The sequence below is a fragment of the Fulmarus glacialis genome, unplaced genomic scaffold (genome assembly GCF_000690835.1).
Source record: "Fulmarus glacialis isolate BGI_N327 unplaced genomic scaffold, ASM69083v1 scaffold5820, whole genome shotgun sequence".
Classification (NCBI taxonomy): Eukaryota; Metazoa; Chordata; class Aves; order Procellariiformes; family Procellariidae; genus Fulmarus; species Fulmarus glacialis.
In genome coordinates this window covers 16,698-29,825 of record NW_009189439.1, presented here as the reverse complement: position 1 = coordinate 29,825, position 13,128 = coordinate 16,698, and the positions used below count along the sequence as shown (strand labels likewise).

The window sequence follows — 13,128 nt, the reverse complement described above, 5'->3', positions numbered from 1 at the left end:
CATAGGACTGATGGCATTTTCAAGCAATCTCCATGTAAAAATTCAGGACTGAGCTTCTGTAAGGTTCCACGATGCCTGCAAAGGCTGAATTTCTGAAGCAGTGGCAGTAATGTAGAAATAATTATATAGAGCCAATTATAAATGTTTAAAAGCAGTAAATTCTTCCACAACCAAAACTCAGCAAATGCCAAGTAGTAGAAAGGGAGTTGAGATGGCTTCAGCAGTATGTCTGAAATAGGGATGAGAAATAGGCTAGCTGGTGTTTTGTCAAAATGTTTCTATCCTGGCAAAATATTTTCAGGGTTGTTACTGTTTGGGTCAGTAGACAAAACTTTAAAGTCTTACATAATCATGGAAACTTTCTTCCTTCTACTGATGGAGATAAACACAAGCCTTTCTGTTATTTAGTCTACAAGCACTTAAAGTGTTACATTTTGTGTTAGGTTTTTTTTTTTAATCATCCTTTGGTGTTACTCCAGTTTGAAGACTTTTGAGACGGTCGCATTCGTATGCAGAAGTTACATTCACATGCATATTGTTCCATTTACAGTATTTACTGATGTATGAAAAAAATCCCCTACAAATGTCAATGTTACAAATTTTAAAAAGAAAAAACCTGCCCCGGGTAGCTTAGAAAAATAGCATCATCGGATGTCTGTTTTCTGTCAGTTTTTAGATTCTAGCAAATGACATTCAAATGTTAACTACTCATTTCTAGTCAACTACTACTACTAATTTCTTCTGAAGAGTCCACTTAAACCACTGAATTAATTCTTCTTTTTCAAATTGCTCATGACTTTGGCCATTGCACCCTAGATGCTACAGACCCATCTTTAGTTCCAGGAGCTTGTGTGTTGAAGGAGATGTTTGTGCTACTATGCATTGCTTTTCCTGCAGTGCCCAACTACTTCTTTGCTACTCTTTAACTATATGGTTTTCAGAGAGTTTTAATTGCCTTTAATTTTGATCACATCAGTTCTGCAAATACAGCACCTTAAAGGCATGTAATAGCATTGTAGTAGGAGTATTTCTGGAAATGGTTAAACTACCTCTTCAGTTTGAAATGTGTTTAAGGGCAAGGTTATTTTATCCAAGTTGGAAAAAACTATGTAAGAAGAGAAGACCTTTGTTCTGAGAAGAAAAAAAAAATACATTGTTTTTAAACTTTTTAATTTTGTGGTACATTCAAGGCCATTTAATGGCTTGCATTCCTTTTTTTTTAACTATAAAAGAAAATTCTAAAATCCTAGTAGTTCTTGGGGTGTTACATGTATTAAAAAGTATATGCACATGTATAAAAATTAAGTGGTGGAAAGAAATACGGGGTGTGTTTGGTTTTACTGTGCTGCTGGACACATGAGATGGATAATAACATGTAATTTTATTGTATTGATATTTTTCCTCCTACAGAGAAGATGGAGAGCTAGAAGATGGTGAAATAGATGATGCAGCGTATGAAGATGTGAAGGAACATGGTACAAAAAGTGATGATAAACAGAAAAATGAAAAAGGACATAGAAAATCACGGAAGAAACGCAAAAAAGAAAAAGAAAAGAAAAAATCAAAAAGAAGAAGACGGGATAAGCATAAGGTTAGGACATGCAAACCAAAATTTTGGAGGTGCTTATTTTAATTCCAGGTTTAGACAAGAATCCAGGAAATTAGAGAAGAAAACTAAAATGGTTTCATTATTATTTAGGCAATCTTTGGTCTGAGGGCAAGTTTTGGGATTCTTATCTTACCAATGCACTTCAATATTAAAGAATTTGTTTAAGTAGACTTTACACACATGGAAGTGCATGTTCACACGTTTCAGTGACAGTTTATGTGTCACTGACAGCCATCGCACGTTTCAAGTGATAGTTTGGAAACTTGCTTGTTAGCTTTGCCTAAGTGCATTTTCGTAAACTTGGTTTTCATCTGCTTATATTTAAAATAAGTACAAAATCAGTTTGTAGGTGTAACTGTGTTATTTGTGATATACATCTTCATTGGATGCTTAGTTATTTCGGTATTTCTTTTAATAGCAATTTACAAAATACCGACACGAACATTTTACTCTCTGCCATTGTCAGTGGTTGTGGTAGTTCTGACATGAAAGGCCAAAGTGTTAAACCACTTCTTAAATTGTTTAAATCTTAAGCAGCGGTGTAAGTTAAGTAGTGGCCACTGACAATGATAATGGTAGCTGAACCATAGCGAGTGCGAGTTTTTTAGGATAAGAGGCAAAATGTGAATTTATTAATTTCACTTTTTGTGCTAATTATCATATTTATGGAAAGAAAAGATTTCAGGCTGATTAAGTGAATTCTTAGTAAAGTTCGTTAAGATAATGTTTCTAATATATATTTTAGTCAACTGAAATAAATGCAACAGCAAAATTTTAACCTAGAAAATTAAACCCGATGGTCCTTTTCTAAAAATTGCAGAAATATAGTATTCTTTTGTGGTTTCCCCTCTAAATTTTCTGCAAAACAATATATTTAAATAAAACACTTGTAATGAAGTAACACTGACTTTTCTCCCTGCAGAAAATGACAGGATGCTATTAATTTCTATGGTCATATGCAAGTTTCTAGCCATCTCCCAGATTTGTTAGCCTTCCAGCAGCATCCCTGCTATCTCACAAAGAAGCAGGGCTCAGAGAGACCCGAAGGAAGCTGATAGAACCCAGAGAAACCACATAGCCCTCAATGTTTACATTCGAAGCTTCATCGGATCAGATCTCTTTCTCTGATAAAAAGAGCGGGTCATCAAAGTGTGTGCTTTTTTTAGCTTCCTCCAGAAGCAGAGGTTTGTGAGAGTTAAGAAAGTATTTTCATTTATTAGGCTAATGCTTCCTTTAAGTTCATATACAGCAGATCAGTTCCACAGAGAATTATATAACAATGTTTGAGAGCGCTATTTTCTTCTTTTTTTCAGCATAACTCCCCTTCCAGTGATGACAGTTCAGACTACAGCCATGACTCTGATATTGAGCGTACAGAAAGACCACATAAAAAGAGTAGCAGCTCTTCATACAGAGATTATGATTCTTCGTTCAGTCAGGTAGTATTTTTTTTAATTGATTTCTCATGTCTTTATTTAGGTGTAATTTAAAAAATGTAAATGTAAACGATGCGGTTTTTGAAGGCTGACTTGATCACAGTGCCCCTTCTCACAGATTTCGGGAAGCACATCTAGTTCTCATCTCCTTGGGTAGATTTCCAAATGTAAAGCATTATCTGTGGCATGAAGGTAGGTGGTGTAAACAAGCCTGATGCTATTTTTTCCTCCATCAGGCCACAATTAAGATATCTTTATTACTGCCTACATTGGATTTAGACGGTACTAAGAGGAAACAGCTCTTGAAAAGCCACCTTTAAATATCTAGAGTTGATTCTGCTTTCTGATAGTTCAATTTGTCCTGGCTTTTCTCAGTCAGTGCAGCTCGATAGCCTTCCTGAGACCACAGGGTGAAACAGAATGCCGTTCTCTAAAGCTGCGATAGAGCAGCTAGAGGGTTGATGAAACTCTGATACTTCAGAGGAGAGGAGATTTTCCTTTTAGCCTGAAACCATTCCAGAAACCTCTAAGCCAGCCTAATTTATTAACAAACTGAAGATCCGGTCTGCAGAAACTGGAGAAGGGACAGTGCTGGCTTAGGAGTGGCCATAAGCAGTATTTTATCCTGACTGACAGAGACAGGACAGATTGCATCATCTGTGTCCGATATCATCAGGATTGGAGATCATGAAGGGAAAAAAATTATTTTAATCATAGTTCATCTAAGTAGCACTTAGAACACTTAGAACTGCATACATAAAAATGCTTTGTCAACCCCACTGAAAAGTTTTCTGGAGTATAGATGCTGATGCTGTTCTTTTTTATCTTTTTTCCAATTTTGGTGCATTCAGCATCAAAAGTAGTAATTTTTACTGAATAACTGATTTTCACTGTGTATTATTGGCGCTTGTTTGTGCAAATCTGGTAGACAGCATGACAATAAAACAGGGTAAAACCGATTGGTTTTGTAGAGCAGTTTGGAGGGGTGTTTTTTGAAATACTGAGTTGCTTCTGAACAGTGCAATCCCTTTCATACAGCATGGACACGTATCAGGAAATTACATGAGTTCACAGAAAATGCAACATAAAAAAAATGTAAAAAGTAAGGAGTATGACGACTATAGTCATTACAGTGATGAAAACTTTGGTAATTATAACGAGGAAGAAAAGGATGAAGATTTTGCTGATCAGCTTAAACAATACAGGCAAGCTAAAGAGACCTCCAGTACTGATTTAGGACCTCCATTCCCGAAAGAACCAGTGAAAAAACAGGGGATGAAAGGGATCCAGAAAGGTAAGATAATTTGAATCGTTAACTGTAGTAACGGATGGTGGCAGCAGTTGTATCATGCATCATTTCAGGATGTTTGTCTTGAGAGCTGATTAAAGAAAGCTGCCAGTGGTGGCTTTCCTGTGAGCTTGCAGTCTCCCATCAGTAAGTGATAATGCTGTTCATCGTGAAGGAATAATATCGTACGGTTGCACTGATGCATATATTGAAGAAAAAGATCAAGTGTTGGGTAATGTGTTCGTAGTAAATAAAGAAATAAAACTCTATTAAAAAGCCAAGATCTTTGTTGTGTAACTGCTCGGGTAAGAAGTCATAGGGCTGTAAAGTGACTTTCTGGTGGTAGTTTATGAAAGTCTGAAATGGGACTTGATTGGGGGAAGAATGTGAATATGTCAATTCCAAAATCTGATTTAGCACCCCCCCAAAAAAAAAAAAATTAAGTACCTAGAAATTTTGGTAGGTGCCTGAATACTTTTGTTAGTGTGCCCCACAAGTATGCTAGTATCCTTTTATTTTTCTTTTCACAACTTTTCTTGCATTCAAAGCTGGGCCGATACAAACGCTGGTGAGAAAGTATTCCTCTTAAGCAACGTATTCCTGAAAGAGTCCTGCTGCCCTTATTTCATGCCTTACTTATATAAGCCTAGTTATGCAAGCATTCTTGTTTGCACCTTTCATTTGGTGTCTCATCATTTCCTTACCATTGTAATGCAATTCATTGAGCCAGTTTATGAAGGCCTCCGTATTATGAAGGGACTTGTGACTCCCCCGTTGTCTTGTATTACTGCATATTGCCGTGGGGTGTGGAAGGTTAGGCAATGGAGATGGTGTATACCGTTGACAGAGGTAGCCTGATCTACCATCTAGAAATGCTTAACTTGTTCTCATCCCTTTTTCTATGAGATCAAGTTCTCATTTCAGAAACTGTCGATTCAGTTTGCAAAATTTTCTCCCTTTAATCATGACTAAAAGTTTGTCTCCCAGGCAAGATTTGAGTAGGCTTTTGTATGACAGTATGAATACCTTAGTGGTTCTCGGGAAAATACTGTGTTATTCAAAGGTAGTAAGGTGTCTTTCATTTACTACAGTGAAGTTTTATAGTATTCTGTTTTGGTTCACAATAAAATAAATCGGCAAAAAATTGGCAGAATCTTTTTAGCCGAGACAAAAATGGCTTTTCATGTGCTGCTTGGCAGTACTGCTTCAAAATCTCTGTCTGCAAGTCATCTGAGATGAAGTCAAGGTGTTTTCACTGGAATCAGCCTTCCTGTCGTGGAGCAGCTGCCACCTGAAGCGGGTGTGATGTCCGCAGAACTTTATAACTGGTTTTCTTTGGTTTTAAATTGAAATTGATGAGAAAGCAGATACTCTGTCTCGGTGGTTTTAGTTAAGACCATGACTCCTGGCATGCTGCTGGTTGGATAATTACTGTCTTGAGACTTACAAATAGTTACCATGAAACATTTTTATATCCAAAGCTGTTCAGTCATATTTCTTAGGTCATGATCTCAGGTTTCTTGCATGTTGTGACAACGAAACATGCACACACACCTGGATGCCAGTTGTACTGGTTAGTTCTGCGTTCAGAAAGTGACCAAACGGCACAAAGTATTTCAAGTATTTGGGCTAGTTAGAAATAGCACGTCTGCATTTCTAATTGTGAGAAGCTACATGATTAATTTTATATTCAGTTTGTCAGTCTGCTATTGATTTGGAGAGCTTTTCAAAGAGCAGGCAGTTGCACAGAATTACAATTGGCTGGTGGTGTTGTACTTGCCAACTTGTGATTCAAGATAGTATTTAGAAATTCAGACTGCAAAAAGGTAGATATTTAGTTTGTTAGATTTGTGTGTATTCGATGTCACTAGATGACCATTTTTCTTTACTTTCTGAGGTCATTTAAAGAGGTCATTACTGTTTTTCAGGTATTTCTCAAAGAGGTAATAATTACAATGTTGGGCGAGGGCGTGGAATGCAAAAGAAACTGAAGCGTAAAGATCGTGGAAGGGGAAGAGGGGGCAATAAAGGCTCTGATGGCTTTCATGAGGTACGTGGAATTAAAGCTGAATTCCTAATGTAGTTGTTGCAAATGACTGGATGCTTTGCTTTTACAGAAGACTACTTAAAAATACATATCTTTAAACTTTTTTCTCTTATCTAGAAAATTATTAGAATTTTCCAACACTTGTTGGAAAGTATGTATGTACAAAGTATAATAGATAACTTAAGCTAATACGTAATTTTCTCGTTTTTCTTGGAAATACGAAAAACTAGCAGAAAGTGGTTTATGAGCTTTGATTTTGAATGGTGTATGAACTTTAATGATAACTGTTTCTGAAATAAGATGTTTTGCTACTACCAGTTCACCTCAGGTTTTTCAGCAAAGAAAATGAATGCCTTCACAGCTTGTGCCAGTTTTTGTCTGAATCCTGAAGAATTCTCCTTCTCCTTCCGTAGCTGTGACTGTGGAAATGGAAATATATGTGACCTTGGTTTTCATTTAGTAATTCTTTGCACAGGAATTAGAGAAAACATAGGGTCCAGTATTGCCATGGTATTTGTAAATTTCTCACTCCAATCTTCATTTAAATTAAAAACAAGACAAAATTGATGATTAGTGGATCAAATCCATCCATGGCTGAAAAACATTATTTAAGCCGAATCATATTTAAGTCTGTATACTGCAACTAAAATGTCTGTGGTTCTCCTCCCTCCTGCACTCAAGAATGCACACGGCTGGCTTCTCACTAATGCGGTGATGTGTAACTCAGCCATGTTAATTTTTCCCCGTGTTCTCCAGCTGGCCTAACTCTCTGGGGCTCCTGGGTGGTCCCGATCAGATGTTCCTTTCCCTGCCCTGCATGTGGTAGGGAAAAGGGCAGTCGTTTGATCTGTTAGGACGATGCCTCCTTTATAGGATTCCTCCTTGCTGTTGCTGTAGAGCGTGCCCTGTCCTCAGCGCCATCTCCCAAGCCGTGGGGAGGGGTGGAGGTGAGGAGGCAGCTGCAGGCAGGTCCCAGCAGGGCTGGGAGGCAGAAAACAAAAAGCTGGGCTCCTGGCTACAGCGAAATAATGAATTCTGCGACGCAGATGCTGAGCTGCGCGGTGTGGTGGGGTAACTGCTGAGACTTCTGAGCTGCACTGCGACGTCCCTGGGATTCTTGGGGACACGGTGGGAGTGTTTCAACCTTCCTCAGGCCGTTGTTTCGAGTGCTTTGCGGTGTGGGATGGTTGCTGTTTTGCAGCGCTCCCAGAGAGACTTGGAGCATCGTGTTTATGTGATACTTGTGTTAACCTTGAAGAGGATCAAGTGTTAGGTTCAAAGCTGCTTTGTCTGAAGCAGCTGAGATTTCTCTGGATTTGATGTGTTCAGAGTAGAAAATGGATCTTGACTGATCCAGGAGTGGCATTTCTAGCTTGAAGATTTCTGCTTCTCAATGTCAACAAAATCCGCAAATCATTCTTAGTGTTAGCGTTTTGTGACATTGCCTAATCTGCCGAGCAAAATGAGACCGGACACTTGATGTGCTGATGCTCGTGTGTGCTCGTGATGCAGTGTGATGACTGCGGGGAACCACATCCATTCTGTTTCAGAAGTTCCCACTCAGCAGTCAGATCCCTGCTCATTTTTGTGAACATCGGAAATCGGAAAAGCTGTTTCCCTCTATCATCAGATCAGTAGGCAACCACCTAGCACTGCAAAGAAGACATTTTCTCCTACCCTGTGTTGCAGCGTCACAGACAGCAGTTCATTAAAGGCCATCTGCTTCCATGACTTCACTAGCTCTGCCAGGCCCCCTCAACGCCTGTCCCAGACTCTCTGGTTAGATGAGTTTACCGCGGTTTCTTTAGTTTATTTCAAGTGCAGATGCCACATGGGAATCAGATCATAAGAGGGAACAATTATTTGCCTCAGCAGGTACATAATAATTCTTACGTGTTAGGTCATGATTGAATTGTGCTTCCTCTCTGCTTTGCCTCATAGTATAGGCAAACAGGTTATTTTTTTTCTACTGGGAGAAAAAAGAAGCTAGATAATCTGGAGATGACAATCGCGTGAGAAGCACGTAGAGGGGAAGGATTGGCAAAATACAGCCTTGTGGCTAAGACGGTGGTCTGGAAGCCTGGATGATTACTCAACTCCTGGCTGTCTGCAGAGGTGCCCTTGATCAGGGGGCGGTTGGCCCTGACTTAGTGGGTGCCCAGGAGTCAGCCCTGCTTTCTGGCATTGTCAAATGAAGCGCGAGATAATCTGTCCATTCAGTGAAGTTATTTGTGTCTGCTATGTTGTAAGAAGTTTCTGATTTGGCTGCATTTATAAAAAAGACTCTGTGTTAAAGCAGCTAAGAAAAACTATGTGTATTTACCTTTCCTTTGAGCTGTGGGTATAATAATTTTAAGAACTTAAATCATGGTGTAGTGAATCACATTTTGGGTAACTAGCGCACCAAGTATGCTCTAGTATTTTTGCAACTGCGCTCAATAAGTAAGCATCAGTGGGATGTTCATTTTTCTTACAGGACGGCAAACCAGTGAAGAAATGGGTTAATATGAGTCAGGAGTTCATAAATCAGCACACAGTGGAACACAAAGGCAAACAAATTTGTAAATATTTCCTTGAAGGGAGATGTATTAAGGTAATTATGCACTGTGTCTGTCGGTCATGGTCTTTGGTGTGAGGAAGGGGAGAAGATGCTCTGTTCTTTTTTACTTCAGCTGATGCAAAGGAAACTTGTATGTTGAAACTTGATGTTTTTATTTCTAATGTTTTGCATATTTATAGATAAATGCCAACAGAAGTACTTGTGGAAAAATATCCCCTTCTGTTACACATTTTGAATTGTAGCAAATTCTATTAAAAATGGTTGTGTTTGCTTATTAGTATATACGGTAAAAACATCTGTGATAGTATCATAAACTTACACTGACAATGTATCATATGTAAATATACAAATCTTACAAGTATGGAATCTCTAAATAGGCAATGATTTCTGAATGTATTAGATTTCTCTTTTATGTGCTACTGCTAATTTTGAAACATTGAAGGAATTGCTTAATTATGCTAAATTATTTTTCTCTCTAAAGTAAAAAGTGGGGTTGTAGTAATAGTTCCCCTACCAAAGAATCATCTTCCTTCAGCCAGCAAGTGGAAGGCAGCAGAAAGAAGACAGTGCTATTCAGAGCAGTCAGCTGTCAAGCGAAAGCCCTAGCAAGACAGTCTCTTATTACATTAAAAAAAAATTGCTATTGCTTCATTTTGAAGCTTATGCTGCTGTGGACTTGAATCCTCTGATGTGAGACTAGTTCAGTCAGTTATAAAACACACTTAAGAAAAACTGCATGCTTCTCGAATAAGTGAGTGTGTCATTTATATTTGGTTTCTCTGTGTATTTAGAGATAGAATGTTTTCTGTTTCTTCTTCAAATGGTCAAAGTAAAGGTGAAAATGAGTATGCTTTTTTCCCAAACTGGGGGGGGAACTGAAAACAATGCATTTGTTGCTGCCTTTATATATAATTTTAGTCTGCCATGCTCAGTAAGATGAGTATTTGCTGCCACCTTCAGATCTAAAACAAGTGGCTGAAAGAGCACTTGGTGTATTTTTCATGAAAATAAATATAAAAAATACGCATAAAACCTCTCCAGCAAAGTAATCCTAATGCATACATGATATGGTTGATACAAACTTGATGTTATTTGGACTCTATTTTTCCTACGTGGAAGAGTCTTAATACTTTGCTTGTTGGACTTTTTTAAGTTCACCCACACACCCTTAAAACAATCAGGTTTTCTGATCAAGTACGTAATTGTTTATATGGAGAAGAGTTTCAGTAAAGTATTTGTTTAAATGCCTTTTTGATGCAAATTGCTGGGTGGAGACAGAGAAGAGAACTGGTACTGTAAGGCCAGCTTGTTTTCTGTGACCACTGCATATATTCCCGATTGAATCCCGATTCAGGAATTGTTTCTCTATGTCCAGGCCCCCCTGTTCACAGTTTTCAGGGACATGCTTATAATGAAATTCTGTGTTAGTAAAGATAAAAAGTTTAAATTCGGCTAAGGAGGATGTTTTTCTTTAAATATGAAATGGAATTACTCAGCACTTCAGATTGATAATGTTTTTTCTTTTTTTTATTTATAGGGAGAACAGTGTAAATTTGATCATGATGCAGAGATTGAAAAGAAAAAGGAAATCTGCAAGTTTTACATACAGGGTTACTGCACCAAAGGAGAGAACTGCATTTATTTGCACAATATCCTTTAAAAAAAAAATACTGGAATTAAACTGAAAGTTTATATTTACTCTTAATTATGTAAGTGATTTTTAAGGGTAGCTATTTCTTTTCTTAACAGACTATACCAAAGACTACATAGATTTACTATAAGAAGATTATTTTTCTGCTCAAATACTTAGGAGGAGAAAATACATATAAGATTACTGGTTTGTTTTTGGTTTTAAAGATTTTTAATGTTTTAAAGGATAAAACCCCTTGAAGTTAAATGCATATGTCCATATACTTTTAAAACCCTGATCTGTTCTTGTTTGTTGTAAAGGACTTGTGTTTTATTCTGGAATTGAGACCTTCATCTTTTTAATCACGGTTTTAGAATCAAGTCAAAAATAATGTTAAGGCCACAGTAATGTAATTATTAGTAGAATGTTAAATGGAGCTACGAGGTAAGTTGGTTATTAGCTTTCAAAATTCTTAACATACTGCTTTGGAAAGATTAAGTACTGGTGAAGAATTGAAGGATAGTTGACAGCTGCATTTCATAAACTTGCCAAACAGTGCAAACTAGAAATCAGCCTTTGTTAGGAATCCTTAATACATTGCTTACATGAATTCCCTTGCAAGTTCTACCATACAGGAGCAAAATGCTATCAAGGAGATAAGTGCAAATTTTCTCATGCTCCCCTGACTGCAGAAACAAAAGAGCTGTTGGATAAGGTAAGCAATCCGTAGTCTGTAAACACAAGGTTTGTTGCTAGAAAGAATAGGGGGGAGGTTGCTACAAATTTCCGTGGGATTCTTGGGGAGTGTGGTGCTAAACAGTAATGATGTTAAGCTTCCCTGTTGCTCTTTAGCACAGTAAGTCTGTGACCAGGTTCGATACCAGGAATTCCCCTTGCCGTCAGTTACTCAGTTATTTTTCAGCCGTATCAGACTCGTTTATTTCACAACTCAGGTTTCTGCCCATGAACTTTCTTTTGCGTCCCTTTCTGTGGGAATCTTCAGGTACTCTGTAACAGGAAATGTGGCTTTTATGCTGTCTACGTTGAGCTGCCTAACAGGTAGATAGCATCTGACTGACTTCTGCACTCAGAGTGGAGAAAGGAATGAGGTGCCTCCTCTGAATGATTCATGAGATCTTGACCTTTGTGCTAAGTAGGATATTTGCGTCTTTCTCCAGTTACTGTACAACAGGCCTTAACAGAAAAGTGGCCTGAATTTATCACTAGAAACATTATGAATCCTAGAGTAAGTCCTTCAATTTCTGTCACTTACAATTACTGTTTGAAGGAAATGGACTTGTGTGAAATTGTCCTTTCCTGACTACAGAAATCGTTTTCTTTCTGGCTGTGAATCGGTGTCCTGCGGAACAAGCAATAATAGATTTATAATTCATCTGAGTTTGATGTCAATATATAGTAGTATTGTAGCAGGTAATTATATTTAAATGGAAAGCGCAAGACTAAATTGAATTGCACTGCAAAATTAATGAAGTGTTTGCTACATTGCTTTGTTCTAGGTTTTGAATACTGAGGAGGAACCACAGAATGAAGATGAGAAAGAACTGGAGGAACTCAGAAAGCGTGGCATAGTTCCTCTCCCAAAGCCACCACCCGGTGTTGGACTTCTGCCAACCCCGCCAGAGCAATATCCGTTTTCTGAGTCCGATATAGAAAATTATCAAGATCCTTCAGGAGAATATAAGAAAATCCCATCTCTCTTTGAAATAGTTGTGAAGCCTACTGTGGATTTAGCACACAAAATTGGAAAAAAGTAGGTTTTAGAATTTTGCGTAGAACTCTCCTTAAACATGGCTGCATAAATATTTAAACAATGCTCTTTGTTTCTGTCAGAAGTATATACTTCTGAGTATATTGCTAAGTTAATGATCTCTCAAATATTGGCTATCATAATTATTTACTTATTTAATGCTTTCCATAGAAGAGAACTTACTGAGCCTTGACCTTGCAGAAAGTCACTCCATTGGCTCTTGTTTTGGCTCTGTGCCTGCCTTGCCTATCTCCATTTGCAGGTTGAGCAAAGTTCATTCTCTTCTGAACTCTTTTTGTAGTTAGCTTTTTCTTGACCCAAGCCAATCGACGCTCCTGATGGAGACTGTTGGTCTGGGATATTTAAAACTCTTAGTTGCAGCAAATGTCCAGTTCTGCATGTGCTAATATTGAAAAAACGTTCTACTTCCAGACAAGCTCTGTCGTGTGTAATGTATATAGTTACTCTCTTTGAAAATTATTTTGCTTCTTTCAGATTTTTATCTAGCTTAAGATTAAATAAGTACAAACAGACGTCTGTAAGAGTGAGGAGGGGAAGGAGGTAGCCAACAGGCTGTTGATCTTTGCAGGTGCAAAATTTGACTCACTAATTTTCTTTTGCCTACAGGCCACCAACCTTCTATAACAGCGCATCACCACCGAGACCGCCGTTTCAGGGAAATGACCCACATTCTCAGCAGATGTATAACCCAGGTTCAAGTCCAGGGCCGGGACCCGGCATGTCACAAGGACATAACGGGCCGCCAATGCACCCAGGTTCTCCTGGACAT

The 13,128-nt window shown here is 38.1% G+C and overlaps 1 protein-coding gene across 1 annotated transcript in view; it reads left to right on the top strand.

The window, feature by feature from the left end:
• Positions 1-1,410: 1,410 nt before the first annotated feature.
• The window catches only part of ZC3H6 (zinc finger CCCH-type containing 6), a 17,071-nt gene continuing 5,353 nt past the window's right edge, over positions 1,411-13,128 (top strand). Inside the window, exons 1-9 of the mRNA XM_009581882.1 lie at positions 1,411-1,591; positions 2,923-3,048; positions 4,084-4,339; positions 6,262-6,383; positions 8,857-8,973; positions 10,478-10,589; positions 11,176-11,285; positions 12,088-12,341; positions 12,966-13,128. The exon at positions 12,966-13,128 is cut by the window's right edge and continues 352 nt beyond it. Of these exons, the coding sequence (XP_009580177.1) occupies positions 4,108-4,339; positions 6,262-6,383; positions 8,857-8,973; positions 10,478-10,589; positions 11,176-11,285; positions 12,088-12,341; positions 12,966-13,128 (1,110 nt within the window). The 5' untranslated portion in view covers positions 1,411-1,591; positions 2,923-3,048; positions 4,084-4,107. The remainder of the gene's footprint in view (positions 1,592-2,922; positions 3,049-4,083; positions 4,340-6,261; positions 6,384-8,856; positions 8,974-10,477; positions 10,590-11,175; positions 11,286-12,087; positions 12,342-12,965) is intronic.